Below are 18,909 nucleotides of genomic sequence, written 5' to 3' on the forward strand. Positions count from 1 at the left end.
GCCTCCCTGAAGCATCCTGGGGAGTCCACGTTTTTGGGCCTAGCAGGCCTCCCTGAAGCATCCTGGGAGTCCCCGTTTTGGGCCTAGCAGGCCTCCCTGAAGCATCCTGGGAGTCCCCGTTTTGGGCCTAGCAGGCCTCCCTGAAGCATCCTGGGAGTCCCTGTTTTGGGCCTAGCAGGCCTTCCTGAAGCCTCCTGGGAGTCCCCGTTTTAGGCCAATGCAGGCCGCCTTGAAGCCTCTGGGAGTCCCTGTTTTGGGCCTAGCAGGCCTCCCTGAATCCCCCTGGGACCAAAAAATGGCCACAGGGGGCCGCACTTCAACCCCCTTGGCCCATTTTGGGCCTAGCAGGCCTTCCCCCCACACTGCACCCATCCTCACGCATGCACACGTGTCTCCCACATGTGTGTCAGAGACCCAAAAATCAGCTGGTCAGCAGGAGGCACATGCACGGTGGCGCCGAGCTGGGCAACAGCTTGCGTGCCTGCAGAGAGGGCTCCGTGTGCCACCTGTGGCATGTGTGTCATTGGTTTGCCATGACGGATTTAGAATATCCTCAGGTCTGTCTCAAAGGGACATTTCCCAAAAGGCAACTGCATTGTCTTTCTTTTCCTTGGAAGATGTTTCCCTACTCATCCTAGAAGCTTCTTCAATTCAAGAGGTACATCCAAGAAGTTCTGCAAGAACGGAAGAGGCTTCCAGGATGAGGAGCGAAACCTCTTCAGGGAAAAGAATCAAGGAAGTCCAGGGGCCTTTTTTGACTTGAGAATCTTCCCCGGTTCTGGAAAGCAAAAGGAAGATGGAAATCAGATCATAATACACATGTTTACTTAGCAGCTGCTGTGCTTAATGACGGGATTGCCAGTCCCAATTGTGGTCACTAAGCAAGGAGTCCCTGCACCGTCCTGCATTTTGCAGAATTTTTCTCCTTTCATTCAAAAAACAAACAAACTGGAAACCATAGCAGGGTTTTAGGTAGATGCTGAATCTTCTTTTCCTGCTGTTTTATTTTCCTTTTCCAGAAAAAAAGGTTATCCATCAATAAAATAAATTTCCCCTTGCATCAAATGCGCTTTTTATTTTATTTTTTTTACTGCTTCAGAAAATGCTCCCAGACGGTTTCATTCCCGAAGCAGCGAAGCGGAGGCAACGCAGACCGCTGAAGAGTGTTAAAATGTGTAGAGGCAGGCCAGGGGAATGCCTGCCAGATGGAGCGTTTAAAGGCATTTTTGCAAATGGCGGGATTCCAGGAGGTGCCCGTATGCTATGCTCCTGCTGCCGGTGGAAATTAGGAGACCGGGAAAGGCGGAAGCGGTGCCAGGGCTGGGCTGAACTAAGTGGCAAAGTGGGCTGGATGTTGCCTGGCAGCCGGTGGGTCTTCGTTGGAGCCCTGGATCTGGTTGGGGGCATCTATCTATCTATCTATCTATCTATCTATCTATCTATCTATCTATCATCTATCTATCTATCTATCTATCTATCTATCTATCTATCTATCATCTATCTATCTATCTATCATCTATCTATCGTATCTATCCTCTTATCTATCTTTTATCTATCTTATCCGGCCAGCCAGTCAGCCAGCCAGCTGTCTATCTTTCCTCTTATGTATCTTATCTCTTACCTATCTTATCCATCCATATATCCATCCATCCATCCATCCATCCATCCATCCATCCATCCATCCATCCATCCATCCATCCATCCATCCATTTATTTATTTATTTATTTATTTATTTATTTATTTATTTATTTATTTATTAGTACAGATAAATGGGGACAGTAGGACAGGGACAGAAGGCACGCTGGTGCGCTTATGCACACCCCCTTTACGGACCTCGTAGGAATGGGGTGAGGTCCACGGGAGACAGTTTGAGGTTGAAGCTGTGTTGGTTAGAGGACATAACAATGGAGTTAGGTAGATCATTCCAGGCGTTGACCACACTGTTGCTGAAGTCGTATTTTCTGCAATCGAGGTTGGGGTGGTTTGTATTTATTGTTTGCCCATGTGTTATGACTTATACTGTATGCTTATGATTTATGACTGCGGGACTGTAACTGTTGCTTGTATCCTTATGATTTATATTGATATTGATTGTTTCCTGATTGCTTATTTGTGCCCTATGAGTATCACCAAGTGTTGTACCTTAGGATTCTTGACGAATATATCTTGTCTTTTTATGTACACTGAGAGCTTATGTACCAAAGACAAATTCCTTGTGTGTCCAATCACACTTGGCCAATAAAGAATTCTATTATGTTCTATTCTATTCTATTCTATTCTATTCTATTCTATTCTATTCTAATTCTCTTCTCCTCTCCTCTCTCCACTCCACTCCACTCCACTCCACTCCACTCCACTCCATTTTCTATCCTATCCTATCCTATCCTATCCTATCCTATCCTATCCTATCCTATCCTATCCTATCCTATCCTACTATATAAATTCTATTCTTTTCTATTCCACTCCATTCTATTCTATTGTAATTCCTATTCTATTCTAATTTCTACTCTATTCTATTTTAATTTATATTCTATTCTACTCTATTTCCTACTCTACTCTATTTTAATTCCTATTCTATTCTATTCTATTCTATTCTATTTCCTTCTCTACTCCACTCCACTCAGCTGAATAGTTGTGGACAGGTAGGACATTGTAGCAGACAATTTTGTGTACTATTAGCAAAACTTCCTTTGCCTACGTGAGAGTGAGGGTTAGGGACTTCCTTTTTCATACCAAATATGTGACACCCGCATCATAAAACAGTTTCATCACTGCGCCAGCTTTGATTCAGGGCAAAAGAACAATAATTGAGCAGTGAAGGTTTATTTACAGGATTCTCCTGCCGCGATCAAAACTTGCAGAAACAAATTTTCGATTCCTTTTTTTTTCTTTTCTTTTTTTTGGTTTTGCAAAAGTTGAAAGCATCTGGTTCAACAGCGCGTCTTCTCCGGGAAACCTAGCGGATGGCATGATGTTCGCCATCGTTGCACCCAAATGCCGCTCTTGACAGCAAGCGCCGTCTTACGAAAATGACAACTTCCCGACCAAATGCGAGATTTTTTTCCCCTCCCCCCCCCGGTCTATTATTACTGTAATTAAAAATTACACTCGTAATACGGAACCTGGCAATCGGAGGGATTTGCTTCAGGAAAAACAGATGGTCGTGATAGGGTTGTTTTGAGATGATTTGTCATAAGAATTATTTCTGTCTGCGTTGGGGTGGGTTTTTTTTTCTTTTGCTGCTTCTGTTCTGTTTAATACAATTAAACCCACTCAGAAATGCTGCTTGTGGCACGTGGTTTGCCGGAGAAAGAGGGATGAAGTTACAGAGGGCGAGAATGGGCTTAAAAGCCATGTTCAAGAGGCTCAAAGTAACTTTTAGTTTTGTCTTTGTGGATAGAATTTTGCCTCTCTCTGTCTTTTTTCTCGTTCCCTCTCTCACTGTCACTCTCTTTTTTCGTTCTCATCTCTCCTTCTCTCCTCTTGTATTCTCTCTTTCTTTTCTCTCATTCTCTATTTTCATTCTTCTCTCTTTTTTCTCATACTCTTTATTTCTTTTCTCTCATTCCCTTTTCTCTTCTCTCTTTCCTCACATACCTGTTTCTTTTTTTCTCATTCTCTCTTTTCATTCTCTTCTCTTATACTCTTCTCTCATTCTCCCTGTCTCTGTTTTCTCGTCCCCTTCTGTCTCTTTTCTCTCATTTTCTTTCTTTTCTCTTATTCTTTGTGTCTCCTTTTTCATGTTCTCTTGTCTCTCTTTCTCTCGTACTGTCTTTTTCTTTCGTTCTCTCTCTCGTTCGCTTTTTTCACTTCCTTGTTTTCTCGCTTCTTTCTTTTCTCATTATCTTTCTCTTTTCTTATTCTTTCTTTTTTCTCCTTCTCGCTCTTGTCTCTTTCTCTCTCTCTGTTTCCTCTCATTCTCTGTTTCTCTTGTTCTCTCTCTTCTCTCATTCTCTCTCTTTTTCTCTTCTCTCTCTCTCTCTCTTCCCCATCTGGCCTTTTTAAACCAGCCTTTTAATGCAGCCCAATTTCATTTCCATCCTTATTTCAAAAAGCTGCAAAATCCCCCCCCCCGCCAATCCTCGCGAATGCCATTGTTCAGTAAATTCCCCCCCCACCCTTTCTGATTATAAAGCCAGGCTCCTGTCATTCACCAAAAAGAAACCACTGATAAAGAAAAAGAGAGAAAGAAAGAAACCAACAGAACAAACCGAAGCACAATTGAAGCCCTGTTCACTTAGAAAACAGTGCTGGGCTCCGTTTCCCCCCTCCTCCTGCATTCATTCATCCGCCGTTAAGCGTGGCACCCCTGGCCTTAATCTCCGCTCTTGGTCTGGGGAAGAAGAGCCAAAGGGAAGCTTGCAAAGTCCCTTCTTCCTCCTCCTCCTCCTCGGCCTCTTCCTCCTCCGCCTGCCCTGGTTTGCATCTCCTGCTAGGGCCTCTATCATCCTCTGATCAAATATTAATGTGTGATTCTCTGCTTGCTCACCAATTCAAAGCCAATTAATATTATCTGTCAATTATTTACAGATCCGGAGGTGCGGAAGAGATTCCCCGAGGACTACAGTGATCAGGTTGGGCATGCGTAATTAATTTTTTACACGACAAAATTCATTGCGGGTGGGAGGAAGGGGGGTGTTGACCTCTCAGGTTTGTTCTCTCCCTCCCTCAATTCTTCCTCCCCCCCCCCGGAAAAATCTCAGCAAAAAGAAAAACCCCAAAATTTATTTTACGAGATGCTCATCCACTCCACGCGTGGATGGGAAGCCCGGAGAAGAAAGTTTGAAAGGAAACATAAACTGAGATTTGAAAGAGACACCTATAACTACAGAAAAAGAAAGGGAGAGAGGAGGAGAGATGAGAGGAAGAGGAGGGAAAGAAGAAAGAGGTAAGGAGAGGAGGGTGGAGGGGAGAGAAAGAGAAGGAGGGAGGGTAGGAAGAGGAAGAGCAGGAGTAGGAGAAAGATAAGGGAAGAAGGAAGGGGAAGGAGAGGAGGGTAGGAAGGGGAAGAGCAGGAATAGAAGAAAAGTAAGGGAAGAAGGAAGGGGAAGGAGAGGAAGGAAGGAAGTAGAGAAGGGAGGGAGGGAGAAAAGAAAGGAAAAAGAAGGTGGTGTTATAACAGCTGGAAAGGATGGTAAATGAAGCAATCCAAACTGTATATTTTAACCTATTAAATGGAATAACAATTGTATAAGAATGAAAAATGTAAAGAAGAAGAACAATTATGTGAATGTATACTTACAATGGTATGTAAGACAATAAAAAAATAAAAAAATGGCAAAAAGAAAAGGAAGAAAGAAAGTGAAGGGTGTGAGGGGAAGACCGTCCCGATGTAAATAATTTATCGGGGGGGGGGGGCGAATTTCACCTCGGCCGTGTTACGGGTGGCGCTTATGGATTAAAGGGGGGGCTCGCTGCTTTTTTAAATTTGTTCCCTCCCACCGCCTCCCTGAACCCGCGGCGTAAAAAGGAGGAGGGGGGGAGAAGAAGGGCGCCTGAGCGTGCAAAATGCCGTGGGAATTGTACAATTAGTGCCTGCAGGAGAGGTGAAAAGCAACTGCGCCTGGCGGGCGCAGCGTGTCCGCAGGATGCAATACCTCAAAGCGATTTCCCTCGGCGGCTCCCTCATTATAGAGCAGTGCAGGAGAGAGAGAGAGATGGTTGTATTTTCACACCGCTCGTACGCTGAGCCCCGGCCCGCTGGCTGGCTGGCACGCCACTCCTCTCTAGGGAAGCAAGCATCACCTGGGGGAAGGAAGGCTTCTTTGGGCGAGGCATGACAACGAGCAAACATTTGATCTCGCGGGGCAAATGCCTGTTCATTGTTAGTCGGTTGGAAGAGCTCCCTTTTGGGATACGGCTATCGAAAAGTGGGAGGGGGGAGAAGAAACAGTGGGTGCTAAATCTTCATTATCCTTTCCTGCATCCCCGTTTAGGAACCTTCCTCTCCGGCCGAAGGGATTCCTCCTCGCCTGTTGGCAACCATTCCCGTCGTACGACCCTCGGGGGGGGGGGGAGGTTGGGAGTCCTTCTCGGTGAGGCTGACGCTTAAGCCCGCTGCTCCCTCTTCTCGACAATTAATAATAATATTTTTTTCGAAAGCAACGTGCTGCTCGGCGCCTTCCTTTTGGCAGGGTTTATCGTAGCCCCTTCCAGATGCATCTGGCGTGGCGTTTGCGGGGAGGGGGGCAGCCACGAAATGCACAGAGTCCAATAATTGTTAATAAATAGGTCCCCGAGTGCATTCACGGGTGTTGGGCTGGCGTGGAAAACTCCCCTGTGAAGGGCAGCCAGATTAGAGGTCCGCCTGGCCTGGAATTGTCCCTCGTGGCTGTGATTGATAGATAATAAACCAGGCTTCCCCATGAAATGTGTTTCCTTTAGTAAACGCCACATGCACACCCGGAAGAGAGAGGCCTTTTCTATCGGAATAGAGCTGGAAGGGACCTCAGAGGTCTTCTAGTCCAACCCCTGGTTTCCCCGTGAAATATTTTTCCTTGTTGTAAAACCACGCTTTCAAAAACAGAGACCTAATTTCAATCAATCTGAATAGAGCTGGAAGGAACCTTGGAGGTCTTCTAGTCCAACCCCCTGCTCAAGCAGGAGACCTTAGACCATATCAATCAATCAATCAATCAATCAGAATAGAGCTGGAAGGGACCATGGAGCTCTTCTAGTCCAACCCCCTGCTCAAGCAGGAGACCTTAGACCATTTCAATCAATCAACCAATCAATCTGAATAGAGTTGGAAGGGACCTCGGAGATCTTCTAGTCCAACCCCATGCTCAAGCAGGAGACCTCACACCATTTCAATCAATCAATCAGCATAGAGCTGGAAGGGACCTTGCGGGTCTTCTAGTCCAACCCCCTGCTCAAGCAGGAAACCCTGGACCATTTCAATCAATCAATCAATCAGAATGGAGCTGGAAGGGACCTGGGGGTCTTCTAGTCCAACCCCCTGCTCAAGCAGGAGACCATAGATAGACCATTTCAGATGAGTGACTTTCCAGCCTCTTCTTAAAAACCTCCAGTGTTCAATCAATCAGAATAGAGCTCGAAGGGACCTTGGAGATCTTCTAGTCCAGCCCACCCTTCTCAAGCAGGAGACCCTATATCGGGGATGGCAAAAGGTTTTTGGCACCAAGTGCCGAAAAGGGAGTGTGCGTGCCCGTTGCATGTTCACACTCATCGGGGGATGCAATCTGGGAGCGGAGCTGCCCAGGGTGGCATGCCCACGACGGGAAATGAGCTTCTGGTTTTTGGCACATGCACTTCCTGTTTTCAGCACGCATGCGCAAAGAACAGTTCTTCAGTTGACAGAACTGCTGAACGCACGAAGGCCAGCCGATCGTCATGCGTGCATGCGTGCCAGAAACCCAGAAGAGGAACAGGAGAGGCTGCACATGCCAGGCGACATGGCTCTGCGCACCACTTCTTGCCATAGGTTGACCATCACCTATATCATTTGAGACAGGTGGCTGTCCAGTCTCTTCTCTAAAACCTCCAGTGGTGGAGCACTCATAACGTCCCAAGGCAAAGCCATTCTACTCGTTCAATCGAGCCACCAGAACAGACCTGGAAGGGACCTTGGAGGCCATCCAGTCCAGCCTCCCCCCCCTGCACAAGCAGGAGACCCTAGACCATTTCAAACAAACGGCTCTCCAGTCTCTCCTTAAAAACCTCCAGCAAGGGTACCATCCACAACTTCTGGTGGCAGGTAGTTCCACTGGTTCATTGTCCTCGCTGTTGGGAAGTTTCTCCTTAGTTCCAGGCAGCTTCTCTCCCTGAAGAGTTTCCATCCATTTCTTCTCCTCTTGCCTTCTGGTTTTATCCCGCTGCAAACTTCCAAGAAAATGATCCCGCGGAAGCGAAAAGCTGCAACGGGGGATGTTGCGCACAACTTTTTCTCTATTTAATTTTCCCTGATCAAATTTGAAATGCTGGAGAAATTGTTCCTTGGGCCGTCTACGCCAGTGGTCCCCAACCTTTTTATCGCCGCGGACCAGTCAGCCTTTGATAATTTTACCGTGGCCCGCTGAGCGCGCGCAGGGGTGGGGGGGCGTTGTTCGCGACGACACATTGATTGTTTATATATCAGATTGTTTTGATTAAACAACTTTTATTTTATTGTATTTAAACATGCCTTACAAAATAAAATACAATTACATAAATATAAAGTGCAAGGCTACGCTACTAGCGCTGTCTACGCTAGCCCTACGTAGCTGCGCAGGCGCTCTTAGGTTTTTTTCAGGAATCGGCCAGCGCTGAAGCGCTGAAAAGGAATGAGAAGGGCGGCGCTGGACACAGGGGGGCGGTGGGCTGCTGGTGACGTCAGAGTGCCACCAGCGGTCCAGTAACACCCCTTGTGCCAGTTAGCCCTAATTTGCATACAGAAAGAAACTATGGCCCCCGGCCGCTGCAGCGATCATGGCCCCCGGCCGCTGCAGCGATCATGGCCCCCGGCCGCTGCAGCGATCATGGCCCCCGGCCGCTGCAGCGATCATGGCCCCCGGCCGCTGCGCGGCCCGGTGCCAGGTACTCCACGGCCCGGCACCGGTCCGCGGACCGGGGGTTGGGGATCACTGGTCTACGCAACCTTGAATACTGAAAGAACCACAAAAGTCCTAACCGGAAGCCCCCTGTTCAATTCTGGAGCCAGCTAGAAGTTTGGTTCCCCTACCATAGAGTCTCCTCCTAGTGTGGTGTCCTTTTCTCTCTGCTGACCGGAAGTCCGAGTTCCCCCACCATAGAGTCCCCTCCTAGCATGGCATTCTTTTTCCTCTGCTGACCAGAAGTCCGGTTCCTCCACCATAGAGTCTCCTCCTAGCATGGCATCCTTTTCCCCCTGCTGACCGGAAGCCCGAGTTCCCCCACCATAGAGTCTTCTCCTAGCGCAGCATCCTTTTTCCTCTACCTGTCCTAACCGGGAGCCCTATCAATTGTGGAGCTGACTGTAAAACCCGCCCCTTGCCATAGAGTCTCTTCCTGGCATGCCCTGCTTTCCCCCTAACCAGAAGCAACTCTCGAAATTGTGGTGCCGATTGGCGACAGGGAGCCACAGCAGAGGTATGAAAGAGCCGCATGCGGCTCCAGAGCCACAAGTTGTTGACTCCTGGTCTACGTGTTGCTGGTTTTCGAAGTCTTCCGTCGAGGGGCTTTAACGATGCAAACCCTGGCTTTAAACCAGGGTGGTGCAAGCAGGCTAGTAGATTTCAACAATCCAGGGTTACTTTCTAGAGAGTATAGTCTTTATTGTCATTGTCCAAAATAAATACAACGAAATTGGTTAGATCTTAGATCTCGTTCCCAGGACCAGAAAGCAGCAGAGTGCAGTATGTCTAGTTTAATGAAAAGAAGGACTAGGGGAGACATGATAGCAGTCTTCCAATATCTCAGGGCTTGCCCCAAAGAAGAGGGAGTCAAGCTATTCTCCAAGGCACCTGAAGGCAGGACAAGAAGCAATGGGTGGAAACTAATCAAGGAGAAATCCTTCTTTCTCTCCTTCCTTCCTTCCACCCTCCCATCCGTCTCTCTCCCGTCCTTCTCCCCTTCCTCCCCTCCTTCTCTCCTTGCTTCCTTCCTTCTCTCATTCCTTTCTTCCAATATCTCAGGGGTTGCCACAAAGAAGAGGGAGTCAAGCTATTCTCCAAAGCACCTGAGGGCAGGACAAGAAGCAATGGGTGGAAACTAATGAAGGAGAGAAGCAACCTAGAACTAAGGAGGAATTTCCTGACAGTGAGAACAATTAACCAGCAGAACCCCTTTGACACCAAAAGTTGTAAATGCTCCAACACTGGAAGTTTTTAAGAAGATGCTGGATAACCCTTTGTCTGAAGTGGTGTAGGGTTTAGAAGACCTTCAAGGTCCCTTCCAACTCTGTTATTCTATATTTTAGGTCCACCCAAGACCCCTCACTCATTACCACCGAAGTCCCCCTCCCCGTTCCCTCTCCCCCCCCCAACCGAAATTCCCAGCGGTTGTTTGGACATCCGGTGCGTTAGTTTCTCGTGCAACTCATTCTCCCGACCGGCATCGGTGTGAGCCCACAAACGTTTTTCTATTCTGGACGTCTTTTGTATCCGGCCCCTACAAGAATCTCTCACAAATTATTGTGCTTTAAAAAAGAAAAAAAAACCATGGAGAAAAAGAAAGGAAGGTTAGGCTGACATCTGTGACTGGATAATGATGAGTAGCCTCTCGGCTGTGCTTAAGCCACAAAGCTGCCGTGGAAGCGAGTTAAGAAGAAAGAGAGAATAGATGAAAAAAAGGGGGGGGGTTAGAAATAACACCGTCCCGGAGATGATTTTTCATGAAGGGTGCCCCCACCCCACCCGGTTGTCGCCGTGGCACGATAATCCTCTTTGATCTGGGGTCTTAATTGTCTGCTCGAGATAAATGGGCAATGAACGATGATCAGTTTCATCTTTTTTCCTTCTGTTTTGCTTCTCATTTAGAGGAGGAATAAATTATCTTTTTCTCTATCCGCAGAAGAAAGTCGTTTCTTTTTTCCAAACCGGGCCGGGGGAAAAAAAAATCGCTTTCTTTTTATGAAAACGTTTCTCATTATTTCAAACCTTCTCGGTTTTGATAAAGCGTTTGCTCTTTTAGGGGAAATTGTAATCGGAAATGTAAATGTGTGTGTATTTGTGTGTGTGTGTGTTTGTGTGTGTGTGTGTGTGTGTGTGTGACAGGAAGGGGGGGGCTAATGAGATGGACAGCATCCTCGCAGAATCTAAATTGTAATTGTAAAATCCTCCAGTATTTCCCCCCACTCTTTAAAGAAAAAAAGGAATTTAAGACTACAAAATAGTTAGGTTCGCCTTATTAAAAGCAACTCTCGTTCATCTCAAGTCCATTTATTTTGTCTTTTTTTAAAAAGTGGTTTAAAATCCAATGTAGGGTGTTGAAGGGAACTCGAGAGATTGATTTCAAGGTGTTGGAAAAAGGCGTGCGGAGTGAAAAACAGAGTTTCTAGTCCCTTTTACCTAAACACACATCCCTCCTTTCAGACTTTTAAATGCATACTGCAAGAGGAATGGAAAATACGTGTGCAAAAAGATTGCCATATGAGGTAGACGTGGTTATTGGTATAGTAAAAGCCTCCTCTTAAGGTGGGGAATCACACAATGCAAGGGGTTCAACCACTGAAATTATTTAAATTACAATTTTGTAATTCATCAGGCTCTTTATGTGCGGCTTTGCTTTTCAGTGTTCGGGCCACTGAAAAGCGTTAAAATAATGTTCAGCCCCTCGACTATCGATAGCGATATTCAAAGCTTGAGAAAAGGACACTCCCCCCCCCCAAAAGGAAGTAGCAATTGAAAAAGTTGATAAAACAAGAACTCTTGAGGTTTTTAACAAGGGCTGCCTCCCTTCTCTTATTCTTTTTTTTCCCCTCCCTGAGAGAAATGTAATCCTGTTGGCTCAATGACTTCATTAGCAAAAGTAAAAATAAAAATGGTTTGAAATGTCACCTTTTCCAAACTTAAACATTATTTGAAAATATAGCCGTTTGGCTCGCGGATTGTGGTTTTGAATTTTTAAACTTCTCCTATTGTACTTTATTTGCAAGTTTATTGTAGATGGAGGACTTATAAAAGGGAGGAAGGAAGGAAGGAAGGAAGGAAAAGAGAAAGGAAGGAAGAAAAGAGGAAGAGAAAGGAAGAAGAAAAGAAGGAAAGGAAGGAAGGAGAAGAGAGGGAGGGAAGGAAGGAAGAGAAAGGAAAAGAGAAAGGAAGAAAGGAAGGAGAAGAGAGGGAAGGGAGGGGGAAGGAAGGAGAAGGGAAGGAAGGAAGGAAAAGAGGAAGGAAGGAAAGAGAAAGAGGAAGGAAGGAGAAGAGAGGGAGAGAAGGAAGGAGAAAGAGGGAAGGGAGAAGGAAAGGAAGGAAGGAAAAGAGGGAGAAAGTAAGGAAAGAAAAGAGGAAGAGGAAGGAAGGAGAAAAGGAGGGAAGGGAAGAAGAAGAGAGGGAGGGAAGGAAGGAAAAGAGGAAGGAAGGAAAGAGAAAGAGGAAGGAAGGAGAAGAGGGGGAGGGAAGGAAGGAAGGGAAAGAGGAAGGAAGGAAAGAAGAAGAGGAAGGAAGGAGAAGAGGGGGAGGGAAGGAAGGAAGGAGAAGAGAGGGAAGGGAGAAGGAAGGGAAGGAAGGAAAAGAGGGAGAAAGTAAGGAAAGAAAAGAGAAAGAGGAAGGAAGGAGAAAGGGAGGGAAGGGAAGAAGAAGAGAGGGGGGGAAGGAAGGAAAAGAGGAAGGAAGAGGAAGGAAGGAGAAGAGAGGGAGGGAAGGAAGGAAGGAGAAGAGAGGGAAGGGAGAAGGAAGGGAAGGAAGGAAAAGAGGGAGAAAATAAGGAAAGAAAAGAGAAAGAGGAAGGAAGGAGAAAGGGAGGGAAGGGAAGACGAAGAGAAAGAAGGAAGGAAAGAAAGAAAGAAAGAAGGAAGAAAGGAAAGAGAAGGGAAGGGAAGAAATGACATGGTCTTCATGCCATGCGGCAGTAAATCTCCCACAGATTCTGTAGCATTTATTTCCTTTTTTCCCCTCTTCCAATTCTTCCACTGTTCCTTCTTTACCTATGCGCAAAGCATTGTTTTATGCATCCTCCATCTGCTTCCTTTGCTACACCATGATGGCCTGTCAGTATCTTATATCACGATCAACTTAGTGGAGAGTCTTCATTTCAGCAGGACTTTCCTTGAGACCATTTGCTTCTTGGTTGGGTCTTTGGATGATTTGGGAGTTTTGCTGCCCGGGATTGAAAAAAAGGATGAGATTATGAAAAGCTGAACGAATCGATCACTCCCATGAAAAAGGGAGATGTTTGGATGAAGGTTGGCCTCTCAAGAAAGCTGAAGATGGCCTGGCCCTTCAAGCAAGATGGGCCAAAGGAGAGATGAACTTAAGGGTTGACCCTCACTCTGTCAAGGGCCTAGGCTCCATCTAAGCCTCCATGCTCCCTGTAACAGCATTGCCAAAAAGACATTAAAAGTTGTTAACCTAACCTTGCAATGCTTCTTCTCCGGTAACATTGTACTGCAAACTAGTGCATACAAAACCTTTGCTAGACCAATCCTCGAATACAGCTCGTCTGTCTGGAATCGGACATTAACACAATCAAGTGATTCCAGAGATATTTCATGAGAAGAGTCCTCCACTCCTCGGCTCACAATAGAATCCCTTACGCCACCAGGCTTGAAATTTTGGGCTTGGAGAACCTGGAACTATGCCACCTGCATAGTAAACAAAATTATCTGCTACAACGTCCTACCTGTCAGTGACTTCTTTACCTTCAACCTCAATAATAGGCAGGCAAACAATCCAATACAAACTCAAGGTCAACCGCTCCAAACTGGATTGCAGAAAATGCGACTTCAGCAACAGAGGGGTCAATGCCTGGAATGCTCTTGGAGTGTATAGAATAGAATAACAGAGGTGGAAGGGACCTTGGAGGTCCTCTAGTCCAACCCCCCTGCTTAGGCAGGAAACCCTACACCACTTCCCGTGTTGGAGCATTCACAACTTCTGGAAGCAATTTGGTCCACTGGTTAATTGTTCTCACTGTCAGGAAATTTCTCCAGGAAGTTCTTGGTTGCTTCCCTACCTGACTTCGTTGTTGCATCCTCAACCCCCTCCCCCCACCTTCAACCTTAAACTGTCTACCATGGACCTCACCCCAGTCCTCAGAGGTTCATAAAAGGGGGCGTGCATAAGCGCACCAGCGTGCCTATCATCCCTGTCCTACTGTCCCCATTTATCTGTACTTATTTCCTGTGTTCATGTCCATGTTTATAGTGATACCTGTTGTCTTGTACATGTTTGACAAACTAAATAAAATAAAAGATAGGTAGGTAGGTAGGTAGATAGATAGATAAAAGTTTCTTCTGTACCTTGAGCCTATCTTCTGGAGTGTTGACTATTCCTGCCAACTTAGTGTCGTCTACAAATTTGATGAGTTCCCCATCTATATCCTTCTCCAAATCATCGATGAAGACGTGGAAGAGTACATTTAGCGAGGGTTCAGAATCAAAGGATTTGAAACAGAAAAAGCTGTGTACAGCTTCCTTATGCAAACCCGAAACTTCTCCTTCTCTTTGCTCCAGTTTCCATTCAGAAATATTATTAGCTTGCCCCTTGAGCTACCGTATTTTTTGGAGTGTAAGACACACTTCCCCCCCACCTAAAAGAGGGTGAAAATTTGAATGCGTCTCATACACTGAATGTAGTCCCGCCCACCCAAGTCAACCCTGATTTCTGAGTTGTTCTTGTCTTCCAGCAACTCTGCACATCTGCACACTGGGAAGAGGCTCCAGCTGTTCTTCTCCCTCACTGCTGTCTAGCTTCCTCTCTGCCTCCGACGCAGAGCCCTCGTCTGAGCTTTCCTCAACCTCCAGGACTGGCCCATGTTCCTCCCCAACCTCCTCACTTTCCGGAGTGGGTCACAACAGCACCTCCTTTCTTGTAGTTGGCTGATTTTTTTCATCTAACTCCTCATCTTTGACTCTTCTTCGTGGCTCCAGACATCTGCTGACAATCAGGCCAAAGGATTAGCTTATTCCTCCAAGACTTTTGCTCATTATGATCATCAGAGTGTAAGAAAAAAAAGCCCAGCTATTCCGGTTTATCCGTCTGAACTCTCCAAAAAATATATATCCATTTTCACTGAACCTTGACGGACAGATTCTCCGTCAAGGTTTTTTAGTTCATGGCTTTAACAAGGAACTGATTTGGACTCTGGAATCCGTGAACTGTTCCTGTAATAAACGGAAAGGGACAAATCTTTCTTCCCCCCCACCCCAATTCTCATTCTTCTATTTGGGTTCTTCTAGACCCAATTCTTCTATTAATTTTACAAAAGGAAGGAGGATTTAAAAAAAGAAACTATTTTTATTTTATTTGTCCATGTGTGTGTGTGTGTGTGTGTATGTGTGTGTATGTTGTATGTATATGTATATGTATATACAATAGGAGAGTTGGAGGATTTCAATTTCAATTTTCAATTTAATAAAATTTGTATGCCGCCCACTCCCTTGGGACTCTGGGCGGCTTACAGGCAAGATAAAAAAGCATTTAAAAATTTAAGATAAGAGATACAATTATTAAAATTACACAACATCCATTCTGTCTAAGTGGGGCTGGATATTGATCAACAGCCCCAGGCCTGCCGGAACAGCCAGGTCTTGGTGGCTTTAAAGAAGGCCGGGAGAGTGGTAAGGGTCTGGATCACTACGGGTAGATCATTCCACAGGGCCGGCGCAGCTACAGAGAAGGCCCTCCCCTGGGGGGCTGCCAGCCGGCATTGTACGGTCGATGGCACCCGGAGGAGGCCCAACCTGTGCGATCTTATTGGTCGTTGGGAGGTAAGTGGCAGGAGGCGGTCTCTCAGGTAGCCAGGTCCTAAACCATGTAGGGCTTTAAAAGTAACGACTAGCACCTTGAAGCGCGTCCGGAGACCAATGGGGAGCCAGTGCAGCTCGCGGAGGATGGGTGTAACATGGGTGTATCTAGGTACACCCAATATCACTCGTGCGGCTGCATTCTGGACCAACTGCAGTCTTCAAACACTCTTCAGGGGCAGCCCCATGTAGAGCGCGTTACAGTAATCCAGTCTTGAGGTGACGAGGGCATGAGTGACCATTCGAAGTGCTTCCCGGTCCAGATAGGGCCGCAACTGGTGCACCAGGCGAACCTGGGCAAAAGCCCCCCTGGTCACAGACGACAGATGGTGTTCAAACGTCAGCTGCGGATCCAGGAGGACACCCAAATTGCGGGCCCTCTCTGAGGGGTGTATAATTTCACCCCCCAGGCTAAGAGGTGGAATGTCTGGACTATCCTTGGGAAGCAGCATCAATAGCCACTCGGTCTTGTCTGGATTGAGTGCAAGCTTGTTCGCTCCCATCCAGACCCTGACAGCCTCCAGGCACTGGCATATCACTTCCACTGCTTCGCTGAGTTGGCACGGGGCAGACAGATACAATTGAGTATCGTCCGCATATTGATGATATTTGATCCCGTGCCGGCGTATGATCTCACCCAGCGGCTTCATGTAGATATTAAATAGGAGGGGGGACAGGACCGAATCCTGCGGCACCCCATATTTGAGGGGCCTAGGAGTCGATCTCTGTCCTCCAACCAACACCGACTGTGACCTGTCCAAGAGGTAGGAGGAGAACCACCTTAAGACGGTGCCTCCCACTCCTACCTCCTGTAACCGTCGCAGAAGGATACTATGGTCGATGGTATCGAAGGCTGCTGAGAGGTCAAGAAGCACTAGGATAGAGGAATGTCCTCTATCCCTAGCCCGCCAGAGATCATCGATCAGCGCGACCAAAGCAGTTTCGGTGCCGTAACCAGGCCTGAAACCCAACTGAAAGGGATCCAGATAATCTGCTTCATCCAAGGAGGAGACCTTGGAGGTCTTATAGTCCAACCCCCCGCCTAGGTAGGAAACCCTATACAGTTCCAGACAAATGGCTATCCAACATCTTCTTAAAGACTTCCAGAGTTGGGGCATTCACAACTTCTGGAGGAAACTTCTGTTCCACTGATTAATTGTTCTCACTGTCAGGAAATTTCTTCTCAGTTCTAAGTTGCTTCTCTCCTTGATTAGTTTCCACCCATTGCTTCTTGTTCTACCCTCAGGTGTTTTGGAAAAGGGTTTGACTCCCTCTTCTTTGGGGCAGCCCCTGAGATATTGGAGCACTGATATCATGTCTCCCCTAGTCCTTCTTTTCATTAAACTAGACATACCCAGTTCCTGCAACCGTTCTTCATATGTTTTGGCCTCCAGTCCCCTAATCATCTTTGTTGCTCTTCTCTGTCCTCTTTCTAGAATCTCCACATCTTTTTTACATTGTGGCAACCAAAGCTGGATGCCGGATTCCAAGTGTGGCCTTATCTACACATAAACACACACGCACACACACTGTATGCTGGTCTTGTTGTCTACGACCTAAAATCTACGAAATCTAAAATCTTGTGTGTATGTATATGTATGTGTATGTATGTGTGTGTATGTATGTATGTATGTATATACATACACATACATACATACATACATACATACATACATACATACATACATACATACATACAGTATGTGTTGTGGCCCAGCAGGAGCCATTGGAGCTTCCACCAGACTCCGACAGCGAGGGGCCCTATGAGTTGGCTCTGGAGGATGTGGAGCACCCTGGACAGGGTTCCGACTCCGAGGAGGGCGCCTGAGTCTTGGACCAGTGGGGAGGAGAGAAGGGAGAGTGAGCCTGAGTCCAGCAGTGAGTTGTTCCTGGATGCCCGGCATCGAAGAGCTAATAGGCGTAAGGAACAGTTGCGCAGTTACAGAAGGTAATTGCACTCAACTGGTGGTCATTAGGCTCCTCTCCAGACTATAAAAAGACTACTTGTGCACACGCCCCTCTTTGCAGAAGTCAACGCTTTAACTAAAAGTAGGGGAACTTTTGTAACTAGCTTGGCAGGCTGGATTGTTGCCAAGGTTTGTCTGAGTTGCTGCCAAGGTCGTTATCTGTTTGTTATGCTTGGCTTTCAGCCACCGACGTTTTGATTTCTTGCTATTAAAGTATATTCCAGTTAAGCTTGTCTCAGCATTCGTTACTGGACAGAGGAGGGAGTCAGAACAAGTATGTATGTATTTGTGTATTTGTGTGTATATGTATATGTATATGTATGTGTGTATGTATGTATGTATATATATATATGCTGGTCTTGTTGTATTCGGGTCTTTTCTTGTGTAAGATTGAGATTGTCTTGGCAACGTTTGGGCGAGTTCTCACTTGCCATCTTCAGGCTGGGTTTTGGGCTTAAAGCATGGTCGGAGCTGCCATCTTTCTATAAATCTTGGGGTGTGTGTGTGGAGTGCTGGCTTTGTTTCGGTAAGTGGAATAATTGGTTGTGTGGTTGTATCATGATTGGTAGATTGATGCTGATTGGTGCTGGCTGTGTGTCCGTTGTTGTTTTGTGTTGTAACAGCCTGGGTGGTGGGTGGGGCTCGTTTGTTGACTAGGGCTGGTTTCCAGATGTCTGGTATGTGGGAGGCATCGTCACGTTTATTCATGTTGTGGGGGTGTTTCTCTATTTCAATAGCTTGCCTATATTTGGGCACACCATGTGTTTTGACAAAAGAAAAAACATTTAATCATTCCCCTGGGTCAGCTGATAAGGGAGGAGAGGTTGTGGCTTAGAGGTTAATACAACTGCCTAATATGTAAAAACAGCCCAAGTTTGAATCCCAGCAAGGGTATATACGCCTGGCTGATGAGAGGTAAATAGCTTGAAATAGACCTATACTAGTCTCCCTTCATTTTTTTATCAGCAAAAATGCAACACACACACACACACACACACACACACACACACACACACACACACACACACACACATATATATATATATATATATATATATATATATATATATATATATATAAAACACAGACTATATTTCATTAGTGCTTTTGAGAGCTTTTTATGGATTTTACAAACCTAATTGAGAAAGCTTTGAATGTCCCCCACCTCCCCTCACACTGGCTTTCCTGACTGAATTTCTCTGTTATTTGCTGATTAACTGAGGCTTTCTTAGATCAGCTGCTGCATTCTTCTTTAAAAACCCCTAGCATAGTCAGCCATGGGCAATCAGCCTTGCCTTCCTGGTTTCTAGTCCTCTAAAAGTTAAAAAAAAAACCAACACACTGGTGTGAATCACTCTCACAGCACAGCTTGGCCTTCTTATTCCAACTTCCCTTTTGAATAACTTATCTGTAAGTCACTCGGTTCACCCTGTGGAATTATCCCCTGATACGCCCAGCTGCACCAACACAACATCTGGGCACACAGATGTCCAACACAGATGTTGTGGCCAGGCAGTGGCCAGCGGACCTGTCAGCAGAGTCAGACATTGAGGTTGGGGGGA

At 46.3% G+C, this 18,909-nt stretch overlaps 1 protein-coding gene across 3 annotated transcripts in view; it reads left to right on the top strand.

The window, feature by feature from the left end:
• Window positions 1–18,909, top strand: part of DENND1A (DENN domain containing 1A) — a 257,523-nt gene that overhangs the window by 46,757 nt on the left and 191,857 nt on the right. For all 3 annotated transcript variants that reach the window (XM_032232687.1, XM_032232685.1, XM_032232686.1), the window contains exon 3: window positions 4,532–4,575. In XM_032232687.1, the coding sequence (XP_032088578.1) occupies window positions 4,532–4,575 (44 nt within the window). The remainder of the gene's footprint in view (window positions 1–4,531; window positions 4,576–18,909) is intronic.

This window comes from Thamnophis elegans, chromosome 16 (assembly GCF_009769535.1).
Source record: "Thamnophis elegans isolate rThaEle1 chromosome 16, rThaEle1.pri, whole genome shotgun sequence".
Lineage (NCBI taxonomy): Eukaryota > Metazoa > Chordata > Lepidosauria > Squamata > Colubridae > Thamnophis > Thamnophis elegans.